Raw genomic sequence first — 20,076 nt, 5'->3', positions numbered from 1 at the left:
AAAGCAGATTCCGATATAAGGATGGGGGTTATTAAGAAGTGGTCTGAGGGCAGCTACACTTTTAACCAATTTAAGAGCAGAGACAAAAAGCGGCTCTGGGGTGGGTGCATAAAACTGAGAAACACACGGGAATGGTTAATAAATGTCATCGGTGTAATTCCAAGTATCCTTATGCAATACTTTACCCAGCATAATAGAATCAAGTTTTTGAAATGACACATGAACAGATAGTTCCAAGGCTGAAAATGATGATTGGGATTACTGTGAAGGAACTCTATTGGCCACAGAGTTTAAATCCATTGATGAGTATTTTGATAGCTGATTCATTTAACTGTACAGTTTTGGTTCGTGGCTGCACTTCCACAATGTTTGGGGTGAAATGGCCTAACTACTAACAGGAGTCTGTTGACGAGACACATCAGCAGAAGGTCAAGAAGTATGAAAAAAACCATGCGCTTCAGGTTTGGAAGATGTTTTCATGTCATCATCTCCAAAGTGATATTCCTCCCTGGCAGGATATCTGTGGTTTTTAGTGACATACCTCTATTGTTAAGCAGATCTTCAATGAAAAAAAGCACAGATGATGTGGCTGTGAAAAATGACAAAGCAGTTATGTTCAGGAAGACAATGGATCTACATTTTATTTAGTCAGGCCATTAAAGAAGCCAGGAATTTTAAACAATTCTTTAAGTCATGTTAACTTCTGGGAATCATATTCTCAGAACTATAACTCAGATACCATCACCATCCCTGGTTTCGTATTGCCCCACCAACAGGATAGGCCCAGCAGAGGTGGCAGTACAGTGGTATACGGTCAGGAGAGAGTGCCCTGGATGTCCTCAAGATTGACACTGGACCTCCATGGACAGTCACAGCATCAGATCAAACACAGGCAAGTAAACCTCCTGCTGATTACCATGTACCATTCCCCCACCAGCGGATGAATCAGTTCTCCTCCAAACCAGTTGAAAGAAACACTGAGGGAGGCAAGGGTGCAGAAGGTATTCTGGATGGGAAACTTCAATGTCCATAATCAAGAGTCATTCATTTAGCATCATTACTGAGCAAGCTAGCTATGTCCTAATGGACAAAGCTACTAGGCTGGGTCTGCAACATGTAGCGAGACAGCCAACAAGAGGAAAAAGCCTATTTTGACCTCTTACTCCCTAATCTACCTATAAAAGATGCATCAGTAAATGACAGTATCTATGGGAGTCTGACTGCACAGTCCTTGTGAAGACAAAGTCCCATCTTCACACCATGAAGACCATTCATTATTTTGTGTGGCACTTCCACCCATGCTAAATGGGGCAGGCTTTGAACAATCTAAAATTGGGCATCCAGAGCCATCAGCAGCAGTCAAATTTTATATTACCAGAAACGGTACACCTCCCCGCGCCCCACCCACCCCATGGCTTGTCATACCCCCCCAAGTCTACCGTTACCACCAAGACAGGGGATCAGCCCTGGTTCAATGAATAGTGCAGAGGGCCTGCCAGGTATACTTAAAAATGGGAAAACTAAGCAAATCCACAACCAATGGTTCAGACCTTAGCTCTGCAGTCCTGCCATATTCAGTCATGAATGGTGATGGACAATTAAACAACTAACATGGAGGAGTATTCACAAACTTCCCCCACCTCAATGATGGGGGAAATACCAGCACATCAATGTAAAAGTGAAGGTTATTTATTAGTTACAAGTAGGCTTACATTCACACCGCAACAAAGTTCCTGTGAAAATTCTCTAATCGCCACATGCCGGCACCTGTTTGGGTACACTGAGGGAGAATTTAGCATGGCCAATGCACCCTAACCAGCATGTCTTTTAGAAGAGGAAACCAGAGCACCCAGAGGAAACCCAGGCAGACACAGGGAGAACGTGCAGACTCCGCACAGACAGTGACCCAAGCCGGGAATTGAACCCAGGTCCAACTGGCTTCCTCCTGAGGTTCCAGGATCATAGATGCCAGTCTTCAAGCCAATTGGGTTCACTCCACGTGATATCAAGAAACAGCTAAAGGTGCTGGATACCGCAAAGGCTCTGGACTCTGACAACATTCTAGCAATAGCACTGACGATTTGTACACCAGAACTAGCTGTGCCATTTGCCAATCTATTCCAGTACAGCTATAAAACTGACATTTACCCAGCAAAGTGAAAAACTGTCCTGTCCACAAGAAGCAAAACAAATCCAATCTGGCCAATTACCACTGCATCAGTCTATTCTCGATCATCAGTAAAGTGATGGAAAGTGTCAGTGACAGTGCTATCAAGCAACACTTACTCAGCAATAACCTGCTCATTGACGCTTAGGGCCACTCAGCTCCTGATCTCCTTGGTCCAAACATGAACAGCGAAACTCCAGAGGTGAGGTGAGATGCATCGATGTCAAAGCAGTGTTTGACTGAGTATGATACCTAGGAGCCCTAGCAAAACTGAAGCCATCGAAAATCAAGGGGAAAACTCACCAGTGCTTGCAACCAGGACATCATTGCAGGAGTTCCTCAGGATAGTGTCCTAGGCCAAACCATCTTCAGCTACTTCATCCAACACCATCCCTCCATCATAAGGTCAGAATGGGGATGTTCATAAATGATTACACAATGTTCAGCAACATTCGCAACTCCTCAGATACTAGAGCAGTCCATGTAAGACCTGGACAATATTCAGGATTCGGCTGACCAGTGGCAAGTAATGTTCACGCTACAAGTGCCAGGCAATGGCCATCTACAAAAAAGAGAATTCAACCATCTCCTCTTGATATTCAATGGCATTACCAATGCTAAATCCCCAGTATCAAGATCCTCAGGTACCATTGGCCAGAAAGTGAACCAGACTAGCTATATAAATGCTATGGTTACAAGAGTAGGTCAGAGGCTGGATGTTCAGCAGAGAGGAACTCACCCCCCGACTCCCCAAAAGCCTATACACCAACTACAAGGCACAAGTCAGGAGTGTGTTAGAATATTCTTCACATGCCTGAATGTGTGCAGTTCCAACAACACTCAAGGCACCCGAGAATCATCCAAGACAAAGCATCCTGTTTAATTACCACCTACCCACCACCTTCAAAATTCACCCCCTGCATCATTGTGCACATTGGCAGCAATGTGTACCATCTACACGATGCATTACAGCAACTCACCATGCAGCAGCACCATCTAAACCCGCAATCTCTACCACCTAGAAGGACAAGGGCAGCAGCAGATATAGATGAACATCACCACCTACCAGTTTCCCTCCAAGCCACACACTATTCTGACCTGGAACTATATCACCATTTCCTTCACTGGGTTAAAATCCTGGAACACCATTGTGAGTATTCTTACAAAAGATGGACGGCAGCAGATCAAGAAGGTAGCACATCGCCTTCTCAAGGGAAATTATGGATGGGTAATAAATGCTGGTCCAGCCAGCAATTCCCACATCACATAAACAAATAAAAGATTGTGTCATGTTTCTTAAAACATGAAAAGAATTATAAACTGTTAGATCAAACCTTACCTTTTTGCTAATTAAAAAAAGTAGGTTCTGCTGTACCAAAAGATTTTTGGACACATTATAAATCAACAAAACCTGGGCCTGAAATTTTAGGCATGTTAACTACCATTAGGGAGCATCTCCACCTCAATTCTGGAGAACTGGAGGCAATCATATTGATCGACAGATGTTCAGTTCCTCCAGACACAGCACTGTTGTGGCTGGGAGGGGCACTGCAGGATATTAAGCTTCTGATTTGGAGGACAGGCAAGTAGCAGGGGTCCCAGAGGGGGAACGTAAGGGACATCTGAGGGGTTGTAAAAGTGGGGGGATGGGGGGGGGGGGGGGGGGGAGAGGAGGAGAGAGAGAAGGTGGTGTGTTTGGGGTCTGGGGGATTAAGCTGGGAGGGGTGAGCTTTTCACCGGGATTTAAGGGGAAGCGCTCCCCCCCACCCCACCCCACTTCCATCCTGAACTGTGATCTGCCTAAAAATTGAGGTCAAATAGGAAAAAGGCACTCAAATGGCCATTTAAGGGTCTTAATTGGGGCAAGTGTAGGCTTCCCTCCAGGGCCCTGCCCACCCCACTGTAAAATTACAACCTGATCAGGGCAGGCAGAAACACAGAGGAAATCCCACTGAAACAATTTTATGCTCCTCCACCTCAGCATCCAGGAGGTGGGGGGGGAGGGGAGGGGGGGAGGGAGGGAAAGAGTATAAAATGGTAGCCCAGGGATTAGAAAATAACCTGCCTCCCCAGCCTGGTATTATAACATAGGGGAAGCCATTGAACCTTGCTATATCCACAGAAGCAGTAAAAGCTACCATATAGTTCCTATGGATTTTGACCAGAGACATGGAAACTGCCCACTAACCCCACAACTGAATCAGTAATGGGCAACATTACATAGCTTAAGCTCCTGGTCTTTGGAAAGTTTTAACATTACACTTCCAGACTTACCTCTCATGCTGCTATTTAAACTGTAGTCAGCAGACAGCATAGCAAGACTCCAGGTTGAAAGTCACATCCTGTTTCTCTAGATGATTTCTATTAATGCCTGCCAAGCAGACCAGGTCTCATGATACCAACCTCATCTGTGTTTCATTATCAATCCTTTGAGGATTCTGACAACTGCACTCTGGGACAGAGAGCGCTGAAGGTGGGCTCATGGGTGGAAAAAGGGAGACAGGTAGAGGCTTTTCCACAAATGGGATGGAGAGAAGAGGAACATTCCAGTGACCCGAGCTGTCTTTCCTTAAGTCAGTCAAGTAAAATGCCACCATGTTGCTGCCTCTTTATTTATGGCCACTGTCTACTCTATCACTCGTAATAGCTGAACAGAGTAGAAGCCTAGAAATGCCATGTATGCCCTTGGCAACAAACACAGCTATTAAAAAAAGAGTGTCAACCAATGATTTATTTCATTTAGTGTCAATGAAAGAAAGAAACATTTCCATTTAAAAAGCACTACTCACAACCACTGCCCATCGCATTTTATAGCCAATGTAGTTTTTCGGGGTGTAATCGCTGTTATAATGCAGGAAACATGGGAGCCAATTTGCAAACAGCAAGCTCCCATAAACATCAAGCTGATAGTGACCAGATAATCCATTTGTGTAACGTTAATTGAGGGTAAATATGGGCCAGGATACCAGGGATAACTCTCCTGTTCTTCTTGAAATTAGTGCTATGGGATCTTCCATATCCACTCAAGCAGGATGATGGGGCCTGGGTTTGATGACACATCTAAAAGATCCTACAGCAAGTGCAGTGTTCCCTCAGTACTGCACTAGAGTGTCAGCTCTGATCTTTCTGCTGAAGCCGTGGAGTGGGACTGGAACCTAGACCTTGGTGTCTCAAAGGTAAGCTGGCCCCATTGAAACATTTCACAATTATGAAGGGGGCTTGACAGTGTTGATGTGGAGAGGTTGCTTCCCCTGGCTGTGTAATCTAGAACAAGCAGACACAGTTTTAGGATAAGGGGCCCTAATTTCCAACTGTAATGAGGAGAAATTTCACATGGGATTATGAATCTTCAGAATTCTCCCATCTCAGACTTGTAGACGGTCCATCGTTAGGCTGGGACCGTCAGAATTGTTGAATCTCAACAAATCAAGGAGTATGGGGAACAGGCGGGAAAGTGATGTTGAAGCCAAAGATCAGCCATGGCAGCTCTCCAGTTCCTCCAGATACAGCACCACTGTGGCCGGAAGAGGCATTGCAGGAATTTAGGCCTATGACTTGGAGGACAAACAAGTAGCAGGAGTCCCAGAGGGGGAATGTAAGGAACATCTGAGGGGTTGTAATGGGGAGGGGTGGCGGGGGGGGGGGGAGGTATTCTTGGGGTCTGGGGAGTTAAGCTGGGAGAGAGTGTTAGTTTTTCACTGGGATTTAAGGAGAAGCGCCCCCCCCCCCCCCGCCCTGCCCCCCACAACCCCCCTGTTGGAGCAGGCTCAGCAACCCTCTACCCCTGCTCCTGACTCTAATGTCCACCAATTAATCCATAGCTAACACTGGAACTTGGGCGTTCAACACGTGTGGCCGGCTTCAACACAATAATTCTCAGCAAATTATTTGATGTGACTATCTGCCCTAAAGAGATTTTCAGAGGGTGGCATGGTGACACAGTGATTAGCACTGCTGCCTTATGGTGCCAGGGACCCGGGCTCAATTCCAGCCTTGGGTGACAGTCTGTACTTTCTCCCAATGTCTGTGTGGCTTTCCTCCGGGTGCTCTGGTTTTCCCTCAGTCCAAAAATGTGTTGGTTAGGTGGATTGGCTGTGCTAAATTGCCCCTTAGTGCCACAGGGGACTAGCTAGGCTAAATGCATGGGGTTACAGGAATAGGGTCTAGGTGCAATTGTGATTAGTGCAGACTCAATGGGTCAAATGGCCTCCTTCTGCACTGTAGGATTCTATGAAAATGTCATTTACTGTGATTTTATGGTGTTCAAACTGGATAAGCTGGAAATATGGGAACACCATCAAGGAGAGATACATTTCATGAGCCATTAATGTGTTTATTGACTGCGATGTGAGAATGCTTGAACCCTATTGGCTAAAGATGATTTCCGAAGAGAGAGAGAGATATCCATTCCACTACTTACAGGCTTTTAATAGAATCTGAGAAATAAAGATCTACTCACTCTTGACCCAGTCCATCCTAAGAGCGCAAAGGCAAACTGCTGAGGAGGCACAATGACCAAATCCACACGAATAGCCTTCCAATCCTTAATCTGATTCTCCACTTCAGTCTCTGTCCCTCCACTGTGTGGTCTCACCTCAGACACAGAGGATGCACTGAGGCTTCCGTCTTTCACCAGTGCTTTGCTTAATTTTACGATTAGAAAGCATTTCTCAAAATGGTCCATGACGTCGTACATTTTGCTGGGTAGTTTTCTTTTTTCTAACGTGGCCTCCATAAAGTCACAGTACAGAAGCAAACCCTGAGAAAAGGGAGAAATCATTTGCAAATGAATTACTGACCAACATCATAGAGTCGTACGATGTAAAATTGTCAAATTTACAAAAAAAAGTACATTGCACACGCCAAGTTATACCTGCATATGACCTTTAGTACAATATTTTTATAGCAGCTGTCAAGCCAGTGAAACTCAATTTTTTCCTTCACACTCGTGACAGCTCGCATGTTATTTGACAAAACAGTAAAAAAAAAGAAATGGTTTTGTAAAAGCTTCCCAAGTGACAAATCTCATCTTCCATGTAGAAGGCCAGAGCTGCAGTATCAAGTCACCCTAATTGCTAATGCTAAATCCTTTCAAGATGTTAGTTCTTATGACAAGGTTACGATGCAAAAAGTCAACCCGTGCTTCCTTCAATTTATCATTGGTTTCCAGGCCTCCAGAGGACTGTCACACTCTTGAGCTGACTGCAAAAGGTATTGTTTTCCACATCTGAGCAAAAAGAATCTCATGGTTATATTTCTGCAGGACAGATACCCAAATAAAATGGGCTATTCTACCTAACTTCACTGTAGTGTAGGTGTACTAATTACATGATTAAATACAAAAAGTCATGAGAGTATGGTGGAAATTAGAAACCGAGGTTTTACTGCCATGCTGGCCACAGGAAATCGGAGTGGGCGAGGGGCAGACAGTGGAAAGGTCTGTTGACCTCAGGCGGGATTTTACGGTTTCAGGGCAAGCCAAGCTGTCAAGTCCTGTCCTAAGTATTTTTTTGGGTGACTGTGTGGAGTTTGCACATTCTCCCCGAGTCTGCGTGGTTTCCTCCCACACTCGAAAGACAGGCAGGTGAGGTGGATTGGCCATAATAAATCACCCCTTAGTGTGTCAAGATCTGTAGGTTAGGGAGATTAGTGGGTAAACACTTGGGATTACGGGGATAGGGTCTGGGTAAGACACTTTATCAAAGAGTCGGTGCAGGTTCGATGGGTTGAATGACTTCCTTCTGAACTGTAGGGTTCTATGATTTGTCAACAGATATCTGTGAATGATATGCAAGATATTAATATCTTGAATTTGGGGAAAGATAGTGGAGTTGCAAATAAAATAGATTAGTATTTGTTTTTCCTCAGAATATTAGCACTATTTTACAGGGCATTGATGAAACCACATCTGGAAAACAGTGTGCAGCCTTCGTCTCATTTTTTAAGAAAGAACATAATTGCGTGAGAAGCAGTTCAGAGAAGGTTCATTCAGCTGATTCCTGCGAAGAGGGGATTATCGTGTCAGCAAAGGTTGGACAGGTTGGGCTTGTATCCACCAGAGTTTAGAAGAATGAGACGTGATCTTATTGAAACGCAAGATCCTAAGGGGACTGGACAGGGTGGATTCTGAGAGGATGTTCCCACTTGTGAGAAAGAGTGGAATGAGGGGACTCTAGTTCGGAGTTCTTATTCTAAAAATAAGGAGTCTTGCATTTAAGGCATATGTAAGTAGTTCTTTCTCTGGGGGTCATGAGTCTGTGGAATTCTCTTCCACCGAGAGCAGCGGAGGCTGGGTTAAACACAAAAGATGCTGGATAAACTCAGCACGCTACTTCTGTGGAGAGAGAAAGAGTTAATGGCAGGAATTTTCCAGTCATTCACATCAGTGGGATCTTACAGTCCTGTCGACAGCACACCCCTGTCTTGGTTTTTCCAATGGCAAGGGGTGCATTCAATGGAAAAACCCATTGACAGCAGATCCTGCCACTGGCCAGTGACAGGCTGATGTACACAACGAGGTGATTCTTCCTTTCCCAGTTCTTGCTGCCCCATGAGCACAAAACAAAGGGCGTGCGGAAGATTATGTCAATTCACTTGCTTATTGCTATAACATGGTAACTTCTCGCGAGAGACATTTACCCGACTGGCCAGCTTGTTGACTGCTTTACGAAGAAGATTTTCGTGCTTTTCTTCATCGAGGCAGCTTATCAGAAAGTCCACATCATGGCCACTTTCTTTACCTCTGTAATAACAAAAAAAAAAATCGGAGATAGGATCTGTGAGTAATTCAGTTGTAAAATTCTGACACAAATAATCTTTGAAAATGGCCAGAATCCTCTGCAACCTCCCTACCCCGCAGGAGAGGAGGGAAGAGGTGGGTGGGCGGGCCTGACAATTTGGCGGGTGTAACATTTTTTGTTCACCAGTTAAGGGGAAAAGGCGATACAGAGGCTTGTGGCTGCAGCCAGCTCCCGAGAAGGTTCTGGAACAGAAACCCCTGCTGACCAGTTATCTCCCTGCTCCCCAATTGGTTCCCAGGGTCATGTGACCCCCTACGCTGCCAGCCGATCCTTAAAGGGCCTATCACCACATCTCTCCCCCTCTAAATCCCTTTGTACAAATGCTAAGATTCAATTTACGCAATCCCGGAGAATCAAACATTTAGCACATGAATCTAATCGATTATAAATTAAGTGTATCGGGTGATTCCTGATTCCGAGTGGAGCAGAGTAACTCCTCTGACCAGGGTGCTTCCACTAGAGTATAAACCACAAGCACAGGGTCTCTTCAGGAACAGGCACTCAGTTCGCTCTGTTTCCATGGGGATGTCAGCTGCACTTCTAACAGCATGACCTGGTACTTCAATGTTTGGATAGACAACAATATTCCTGAATAACAATATAGCTCCTGATGGCAGTACTGGTTGAAGAGGAAACTCTCACTCTCTCAAAAGGTCTATGAGTTTCCGGATGATCCTTCCTTTTACGTCCACTTAATCAGACAGGGGTCCATTTAACTGCTTGATGGGAGAAAATACAGCAGGTCTTCCTCCTCAGAGTCAACTGTCTCTCTGCTTTTTCAGGCAATGTGGTTAACACCCACAGAAAATGGAAGATTCCACCCAATGAATGCATGATGAAATATTCTGAAATTCCTCTTTTTCTCCAGGTAGTATCCTGGATTATGTAAGGGTGACTGAACCAGGGCTGTTATAATGGGGCAGAACAAGGAGGCAGGCCCCAAGATTACCTCAACCAGGAAGGGGTCTGAACCTCATGATTGCCTTTATTGCTATGGTCCTCGCCTGGCACTAGTGTGGTATGAATGTTACTTGTGACTAAACAGCCCAAGTCTGAATGTTATCCAGGTTTTCCTGCATTTGGACACAAACTGTTTCAGTACCTGAGCAGCAAATGGTGCTGAACATTGTGCAACAGCGAACATCCCTACTTCACATCTTATGATGGAAGGAAGGTCATTGATGAAGTAGTTGAAGATGATTGGGAGTAAGACACTATCCTGAGGAACTCCTCCAGTGAGCTCTTACATGTTCTCCCAGTGTCTGCATTGGTTTCCTCTGGGTGCCCCAGTTTCCTCCCACAATCCAAAGATGTGTGGGTTAGGTTGATTGGCCATGCTAAATTGACCCTAGTGTCAGGGGAATTAGTGGAGTAAATATATGAGATTACTGGGATAGGGCCTGGGTGGGATTGTGATCAGTACAAACTTGATAGAATCCCTACAGTGCAGGAGGTGGCCTATGATTGACATCTAACAACACAACCACTTTCCTGTGTTTGGCGTGACTCCAACTAGCAGAAACCTTTCCCCCGATTTTCATTGATTTCAGTTTTACTAGGGCTCCATTGATGCCACACTTGTGTTCCATCATGATTTTGTGTCAATTGATTATTAACCCCGGATACAGTGTAAAAATTGTGAAAGACAACTAAGCTATTAAAACTAAAAAGAAAGATTCTACCATTCAGCCAGACCGAATACAATCTAGACATGAAAATAGGTATGATACTGGCCATGAATTAGAATCTGTTATCTCTTAAAACATCAGCAATACCAACAATACATGAAGATGAACAAGTTCTGCTTCTCTATATGTTATTGTCACAACATTGAAACAATTATATAGCAGAACACTGCAGACTTCCATTTCGGACTACCTGACACTGATAAGAAAAGCATTATCAAGAGAGAAACAAAATCAATAATATCACAGCCAACTGTTTCTCTACTTTCCCAAGATTTTGAAATAAAATTACTTTACTTTCTGCTGAATGGACGTTACTGAAAGCAACTATCTGCATTATTTCGGATTTTTTTTTCAATCAACAAATGTATCTATCAAACCTCAAAATGTTAAAGAGGCCACTCAGTCCAACAGGTCTATGCTGGCACTTGTACTCCACACCAGTTTCCTTTTGAACCTCTTCATCCCTATCAATATATTCTTCTAATCTTTTCTCCCAAACCGCCCCCCACCCCCTCGGTGTTTTTCTAGGTTCCTGTTAAATGCATCTATGCTATTTGCCTCCAATAGTAAGATGACAATAATCTCTCCCTTATTGTCAGTAAAATGAAGGAGATAGTCATCAACTTCACGTCCTTGTCTATACCAAGTTGATGAAGTGGAAATGGTCGAGAGCTTCAAGTTTCACATCACCAATCTGCCCTGGTCCCTTGATACCGATGCTATAGTTAAAAAAGCCTACCAACGCCTCTACTTTCTCCGAAAACTAAGGAAATTCAGCATATCCACCACCACACTCACCATTCTTTATAGATGCATCAAAGAAAGCATCTTTTTTGATGTATCACTGCTTGGTATAGCTCCTGCTCTGACCAAGTTGCAAATGTAGCCCAGTCCATCAAACAAATCAGCCCCCCCATCCATTGACTCCATCTACACTTTTTGCTGCTTTGGGAAAGCAGCCAACACATTCAAGAATACCACAAACCCTGCACATACCCTCTTCCATCTTCTCCCATTGAGAGTAAGATACAAAAGTCTGAAAATACATACCAACCGACTCAGGGACAGTTTCCTTCCTGCTACCAGGCTTTTGAATGATCCTATCACATGTTATGCTGATTTTTCGCTTCATCTTACCTGTGACTGTAACACTACACTCTCTTCTTTCCTTCTCCCCTATGTAGTCTATGAACAGTATGCTTTTGTCTGTATAGTGCGCAAGAAATAATACTTCTCATTGTATCCCAATACATAAGACAATAATAAATCAATAAGTCAATCAAATTAAATATCCCAACTTCCACCTTCCTGAACTGGCTAGAATTTCTTTAGTGTTATCAAATTAATTTTTAATGAATGATTTTGATCAAACAATTGGAATACCAACTCAACAAAATTAAATTGGAATATTAATTGTTTGTCAGTGACCAAAGAGTAAAGCCGATGGGAGCACAATGTCCAAACATCCTGACAAATATAAGCTTGCTTTAGTGGCAATCTTGAAAGGAAAATAAACAAACATATTTTGAAATGAAAAAAAGAAAAATAATGGGGGGCATTGTGCAAGGGGGGGGAAGGTGGGCAGTCAGTGAAGTTTTTACATTTTTTCATGATACTCATAAGAGTGAGGTAAAATGCCAGGTCTTTTTCCAGGATGGCTGTGATTTTAACAGTAGTATCTGCCTTGCTATTTGATAATGGAGCTGAGGACATGACTCATTTTGTTGTACTAACTGTTGTAATTCCCTCCAGTTAAGTGATGGGCATTTGTCTGACAGAAACATATCTAGAATACCAGAGCATGGAAAATGAACTTCACATTCGTCGTGACATTTGTCCTCTTTCTTTTTTAAGGGAAGGCAACTGAGTATTGTAAACAACCCAGGGTAACAGATTCACATAGTTAGCACTCATTTACTTCTGTGCCTTTCTGGTAGCAGTTGCTTAATGGGTAGCAACTTATTAAGTTGCTTATTAAGGATGGCACTGTGGTTAGCACTACTGCTTCACAGTGCTAGAGACCCGGGTTCAATTCCAGCCACGGGCCACTGTCTGTGTGGAGTTAGCATGTTCTCCCCGTGTCTGCGTGGGCTCTCTCTGGGTGCTCCAGTTTTCTCCCACAGTCCAAAGCTATACAGTTGATTGGCCATGCTAAATTGCCCCTTAGTGTCAGAGGGATTAGCAGGGTAAATAGATGGGGTTACAGGGTTATTAGGACCTGGATGGGATTGTTGTTGGTACAGGCTCAATGGACCAAATGGCCTCATTCAGCAGTGTAATTCTAGTTCCTTTTGTTTGTTGACCTATAACTACAGACATACATCATGGGCATAATTTTCCTTCTCAGCTGCAGGAGTGTTTCTGGGTCCCCTTACCCTGAAGGGGAGCAATCACAACTCTCACCCTGTTTGACAACATTACGAATGCACCTTCCTTGGCCACCAAGTCCTGGGGTGAGACTTGAATCCAGAACACCTGGCTCAGAAGCAGGAATGCTACACACTGCACCACAAGACTCCCACACTGCTCCTTTTATTATTTACATGCCAATGGAAGACTTGTGGATTCCCTTTTGTGTTCTCTGGAGGTCCACTTTGTAAGAGGTCCTTTCCCGGTAGAGTGGTGGGAACAGGCCAGCCACACAAGCCAAGCACTCCTGAATGGAGGTCAAGGACACAGTCAACAGAAAAACAGATGGTGCCCAGAATCCAATAGAGGAAAAGTTTCAATGATCTGATTTGCTGTGGCAAAATGAGTGCTGCCCCCAGCCCTTGCTACCAACCTTTGGGTATTCAATCTCCAACAGAAACTCAGGCTGAGGAGTCTCAGGACGAGCACCACTCCCAAACGTGGGAGGAATGTGAGCCCAGAACTTTTCCGCCTCTCTCACAATGGCAGAGGCATTCTGCTGCTAGCACTGAGATGTACACCTCCTAATACACAAGAGGAAAGAGCAGATGAGTGTGCAGCTGGAAAGATGGTGCGGGAGGGAGGGCGGGCCTTAGATATGTGAAACACTAGGTCAAGTTCGAGATACGATGGGCCCTGTACAGGCCAGATGGATTGCATCTAAACTGAGCCAGAGCCAATTTCCCTGTGGATTTATCTGCTAGTGCTATTGAGAAGGGTTCAAACAAATTTAGCAAAGGTATGACAACCAGGAGGTAATGACAGAGAGGATTACAGAGAGGAGAAGCAAATAGCATCAGAGTAGCAAGTAATAATGTATTAGATAGGGTCAGCATAAAGGGGAAACTAATGAAGTCTCAATTAAAGTTAGGGTGCACTTTGTGAATCTGGAGAACGTAGTAAATAAGAATGGTGAGTTGCAAGTGCAGATAAGCAGGTAGAAAAGTAACGTTGTGGCAGATTACGGAGACCTGGTTTTAGGGGTTGAGCTGGGTATTAAATATTATTGGGTACAAGGAGTTCAGGAAAGAAATGAAACGGGGAAGAGGGGTTGGAGGATTGGCAATACTGATTAAGGAGAATATTGCAATGTTGGAGAGAGAGGATTTCAAAGAGAGGTGAAGGACAGAATCTATTTGGCTAGAGCCAAGGAACAATAAAGATGCAATTATGTTCCTTAGTGTAATCTCTAGGTCAACAACTAGTAGTAAAATAGCAGTATATGAGTAAGTCTGTAAAATCACAGGGAACAGCAAGAATTATTGAATATTTATAATGGGGAACTTTAACTACCCCAATATAGACTAGGATGGTAGTAGCGTAAAAGGCAGAGTTGGCCAAAAGTGCCAAGAGCATTCTATGAAACATTTTCCAAATCCAATGAAAAAGGAGGTACTGGTTCTTGGCAATTAGATGGGTCAAGTGACAGTACAGGAACACTTAAGGGACAGGGATCACAGAAACTAGAAGCAGGAGTAGGCCATTTGTCCCTTCGAGCCTGCTCTGTCATTCATTTTGATCATGGCTCATCATCAAATTCAAAATCCTGATCCCTATCCTGATTGCCCCCTTCACCCCATTTCCCTTGATTCCTTTAGCCCCTACAGCTTTATCTAATTTCTTCTTAAAATCAGGCGACATTTTAGCCTCAAGTACACTCTATGTTAGTGAATTCCATACATTCACCACCCTCTGGGTGAAGAAATTTCTCCTCACCTCAGTTCTAAAAGATTTACCCCTTATCCTCAAACTATGACCCTAGTAATTCTTTGAATCTTCCCTGTATTAATCCTGTCAGAATTTAATACGTTTCTAGGAGATCCCATCTGATTCTTCTAAACTCCAGTGAACATAATCCTAACCTACTTAGTTTCTGACCATTGTATCACAATGTTTGGATGAATTTTGGAAGCGAACATGAAACAATCCAGAGCAAAAATAATCAGCTGGAGGGAAATCCAATTTCCATGGGATAATAGTGAATTTGACACAGATAAATTGAAATCAAAGATTGGATTCAAAGACTGTGACTGAAGAAATAGTTTGGACACAAGAATATTCCCAAGGGGCAAGGTGGGATAACCTAAGCAAGTTGGATGACAAAAGAGGTGGAAATTGAAAAGAAAACTGCTCTTGTGACAGGTGTCTGGTGGAGAATACAATCAAGAACTAAGCTAAACATGAAGGGTGGATTCATGCAGCAGTCAACCAAAAACCAGAGAATCCCACCTGACTTCAATGGACCTTTACATGGTCCACCCCCCCCACCTGCTGGAATTCCAGTGGCAGGGATGGGAGAATTCAGAGGAGAATTGAGAAAACAAATGAGAAGCAAGGATAGAGGATGAGAAGAGACTGGCAGTTAACACAAAAGAATCCAAAAGTCTTCCATAAGTGTGTAAACAATTAAAGGGTCGTAAAGAAGGAACGTGGATGTCTCGTAGTGCAATGCAAAGCAACCCTGCCTCTGAGTCAGAAATTCCAGTTTCAAGTCTCAGCCCTGGACTTGACAGCCAAGGATGATGTGTTCAAACAGGTTGAGTGTATCAAACTGTAAATCCTTCCAGACATGCAAATGTCTGGCAGTAAGAGCAGGAGACTCTCTTGATCCGGTATACTTGATGTGGAGTGGCACCCCTCAATCTGTAAGCCCTTGGTGACAGACTAGACACTTGTCCCAGGGGAGGGGGATAGCATGGTTGAGGTACCACATGAATACTTTGCATCTGTTCTTTATCAAGGAAAAAGATGCTGTACAGATCACGATGAAAGAAATAGTTCATATACCAGAATGGTTTAACATTGACAAGGAGGCGGTATTGGATAGGCTGTCTGCACTTAAAGTTGGGTGGCAGTGACACAGTGGTTTGCACTGCTGCCTCACAACTCCAGGGACCCGGGTTTGATTCCAGGCTTGGGTCACAGTCTGTGTGGAGTCTGCACGCGTTTCCTCCGGGTGTTCCAGTTTGCTTCTAAGGTCCAAAAGATGTGCTGGTTAGGTGCATGCTAAATTCTCCTTCAGTGTACCCGGACAGGCGCCAGAGTGTGGTAACTAGGGAATTTTCACAGTAACTTCATTGCAGTGTTAATGTGAGCCTTACTTGTGACTAATAAATAAACTTTAACTTTTTTTTGATTTGTTAGGGGGAAATCCTAGTATTTAACTAATTTCTTGCTTGTTTTTTTGATGAGGCAAAAGAGAGAGTTGATGAGAATAATCCTCTTGTTGGATTTTCAAAAGACATTTGATAAAACATCACACAGCAGACTTGTGTAGCAAAACACAGACGAAATTGGCCCAGTGATAGGAAACATGGTATTGGTTAAGGGTTGGTTTTCAATTTGAAGGAAGGTTTCTAGTGGAGTTCCCCAGTGATCACCTTAAGAACCCCTGACCTTTCTCATATGTCTTTATGACCTAGAAGTTGGTGTTCAGGATTCAGTTTCAAAATTTGCCAATGATACAAAACTTGGAAGTATTGTGAACAATGAGGGGAATAGTGTAGAACATCAAAAGGACACAGAAAAGGCTGGTGGAATAAGCAGACAAATGGCAAATTAAATTTAAACACACAGAAGTGTGAAGTGATTCATTTTAATTGGAAGAACGCAGAGGGCTGAATTTTATGACCCTGGCATAGAAAAGTAAAGTAAATTTATTCAGCACAAGTAGGTTTACATTAACACTGCAATTAAGTTACTGTGAAACTCCCCTTAGTTGCCACACTCTGGCACCTGTTTGAGTACACTGAAGGAGAATTTAACGTGGCTGAGGCACCTAATCAGTGCATCTTTCAGTGTGTGGGAGGAAGCTGGAGTACCCAGAGAAAACCCACGCAGACACGGGGAGATTGTGCAGGCTCCACACAGACAGTGACCCAAGAATTGAACCCAGCATTGAGAGACAGCAGTGCTAACCGCTGTGCCACATGAAGGGGTGGGGCTGGAAAATGCAGAAAGTCATGCAAGAGCCCATTGACTTCAGCAAGAATGGAAAATCCCGTGGGCAGAAAACCCCACCCAGAGACCACATAAAATGAAGAGTATAATTCTAAAGGGGGTGCGGGAGCAAAGGGGCTTGTGTGTACTTGTGCATAAATTATTGAAGGTGGCAAGAAAAAACTAAATCAAGAGAGCTGTTAATAAAGCATAAGGCATCCTGAGCTTTATAAATAAGGGTATTTATGCTAAACCTGTGTAAGGCATTGGTTTAGCCCACAACTAGTGTATTGCATGCTGGTCTGTTTCCATGCTTCAGGAAGGATGTGAAGACATTAGAGATGGTGCAGAAAAGATTCACCAGAAATTTCAATCACATAGATGGATTGGTGAAACAGTTTTCCTTGAATCAGATCAAGTTGAAGGGAGGTATTTGAACTCATGATGAGCTTGGACAGGGAGAACTGTTCCCATTGGGAAGATCGAGAAGGAGAGGGCACAGAAAAAAGATAATTGGCAAAAGGAGCAAAGATAACACAAGAAAATAACTTGCAAGTGGTTAGAGTCTGGAATGCATTGTCTGACTGTCTGGTGCAGGGTCAACTGAGGCATTCTAGAGGCAATTGGATTATTAACGGAAAGGAAAAAAATGCTCGGCTACAGGGGGGAGATGGGGGTGGGGGTTAGGGTGGCACAAGGATTACTCCTTTGTGGAGCCAGCATAGATACAATGGGCCCAATAACCTTTGCCTGTGCTTATAACCATGCTGTGATTCAATGACAGGCATAGCCCTGATCAGCAAAGCACAGATCTGGGGTCTCAGGGGCCAAAGGAAAAGGAGGCTCTATTCAGACCAACAGCAAGAGATGTGCTCCCACATGTTGGAGTTCACTAAGGCTGTGTGGAATCATGGATTATGAATAGAGGAACCCATACTGCTTATGTGTGCCTCACGGTTGTGGGCACGAGTCAACCATGGGAGAGTTTGCCAATCTCAACGACAGCCATATGCAGCAGCACTCATTGAGAGCAAGATCTGCTCATTGATGTTCTCAGGATGCAAGGCACACTATGCACCATTGCCAGTCAGTGGCACTGATTGTGCAGGGATGTCAGGCAGGAATGCCAGAGGTGCCCCAATTGGTGACCCCCTCTAGCTATCCTGACAGCAGCAAAGGCATTCACTAAGGAGGGCAAGGGTGCCAGCTCTCATCAGAAGCTATTCATCATCAGTCTCTTGGGTCCCTGTCACTGAGAGACCAGTTATCCAGTGATGGATCCTACCCCTAAAATAATGCTGATACAGAAGTGTCTGTAGGTGCCACCACTGGCACCTCAACAATGAGGATGACTGCCACTTGCAGCAAGTTGAGACAAATGATTAGGCTACCTCCACCACTCAGAGGCCACAACTGGAGCACCACTGGAGGTAGCCAAGAGCAGGGGCTGCCATATTGGACAGAGCACTGCATGGATTACTGGCGTTTCCTTCATCTGTAAGGGTGCTTTTTTTTGTCTTTACAAGCACGGAGGAACCGTAAACAAAAATAACCAAACTTACTAAACAATGCCCAATTTGGTCCAAGCAAGTTTTCAACAGAACTTCCTATTCTTGTGACAAAACAATCACAAGTTCTACCTATTATCTGTTCAAATATCCATCACCAAGGAGAGTTATAAATATCTGATTTTGAAAAATCATTGAAACATATTTAGATAGCTATTTTGTAAAAATTGATCTTGAGAAAAATGGATTGAATCGATCAAGGTCAGGAGTTGCAGGAGTTTGTATTGAGCTTCATATAGTTCTGGAGATGTAGGTTGCTGACGTCTGCTCTCAGTCAATTCATTCATTCCCAGATAGGTGTAATTATAAATATCGCAGCACACTAATGCTTTTGATCAATCAATAGCTATCACTTCCTGCCATTATTTCAATCATATCTGATCAAAATATCAGGAAGAAGTATCTCCACGTCTATTTTGTTGATAATATTAAATTTATGCTTTGGCAGCTATATTCCCTGGAATCTTTTGGGTGCATTTCTTGGATCATCTTCCAAATGGTTTCCTGTTTCTGTTCATGGTCCTAGTCATCATATTAATATGTCAGCTGCAAACCATCCACATTTCACAAATGGTATTGAAAGGGCAGCTAAGGGACTATCTAATGAAACATAGCAAAACCCATCCTTTGCAATCACGATGGATATTTCTGTTTTTGTTAGCGATGGCAGAACATCACTTATCGTTTGCAGCATGTGATGATTACATTTAAGTGTTCTGTTCGCGGATTCAGATCAAAAAAAACACTTTATCCATCCCGTTCAATCGCAATACCACTGTGACACTGCAAGAACTCACGCTCAACTCATTAATGGTAAGTTCTTTGACACCTTAAGGCAGCTTGGCTGACTAAAAACTGTTCATAGAATCCCTACAGTACAGAAAGAGGCCATTCGACTCATGGAGTTAACACCGACTGGGCATCTTACACAGGCTCTCTCCCAGTGACCCTACATATTTACCCTGCTGATACTCCCTAACCTTCAGACGCTAAAGAGCAATTTAGCATGGCCAATCCGCCTAACTTGCATATCTTTAGAGAGTGGGAGGAAACCGGAGCGCCCGGAGGAAACCCACGCAGACACGGGGAGAAGATGCAGGCTCTGTACAGACTGTCAACCGAGGCCGGAATTGGAACCTGGGTCCCTGGTGCTGTGAGGCAGCAGTGCTCACCACTCAATTACTTTCAGGACATGACAGAAATCTCACTAATTTTTATTTTCATTTCTCCAATTTTTGTAGAACAATGAAGTTAAGGGACTGTACTACAAATATTTGAAGGAGAGTGCTTAGTGGATTGAATGGCTTTTTCTCATTGTACATATTGTTACTTTTGTTGCGATATTGAAGAATGTAAAACATGAACCCCGTTGCTCTGAATGAAACAGCCAGAAACTTATTTACTGGGTGAATACCCACCATTATATGCAGGCACCAAAAAACCTGACAAAGTGGACCAGTCACATCATGTAATTATTAGCAAAGTTCCTGCTTAGAAATGTTACA

At 43.6% G+C, this 20,076-nt stretch overlaps 1 protein-coding gene across 1 annotated transcript in view; it reads right to left on the bottom strand.

Moving 5' to 3' along the window:
- Window positions 1–20,076, bottom strand: part of dntt (deoxynucleotidyltransferase, terminal) — a 222,942-nt gene that overhangs the window by 61,819 nt on the left and 141,047 nt on the right. The window contains exons 8-9 of the mRNA XM_080205268.1: window positions 8,807–8,909; window positions 6,627–6,926 (exon numbers count right to left, since the gene is read on the bottom strand). Coding sequence (XP_080061394.1) covers window positions 6,627–6,926; window positions 8,807–8,909 — 403 coding nt within the window. The remainder of the gene's footprint in view (window positions 1–6,626; window positions 6,927–8,806; window positions 8,910–20,076) is intronic.

The sequence above is a fragment of the Carcharhinus amblyrhynchos genome, chromosome 17 (assembly GCF_965287045.1).
Source record: "Carcharhinus amblyrhynchos chromosome 17, sCarAmb.v2.hapA, whole genome shotgun sequence".
In the NCBI taxonomy this organism is placed as follows: domain Eukaryota; kingdom Metazoa; phylum Chordata; class Chondrichthyes; order Carcharhiniformes; family Carcharhinidae; genus Carcharhinus; species Carcharhinus amblyrhynchos.
Note: the sequence above shows the minus strand (reverse complement) of the source record. Positions and strands in the feature narration are given on the sequence as shown.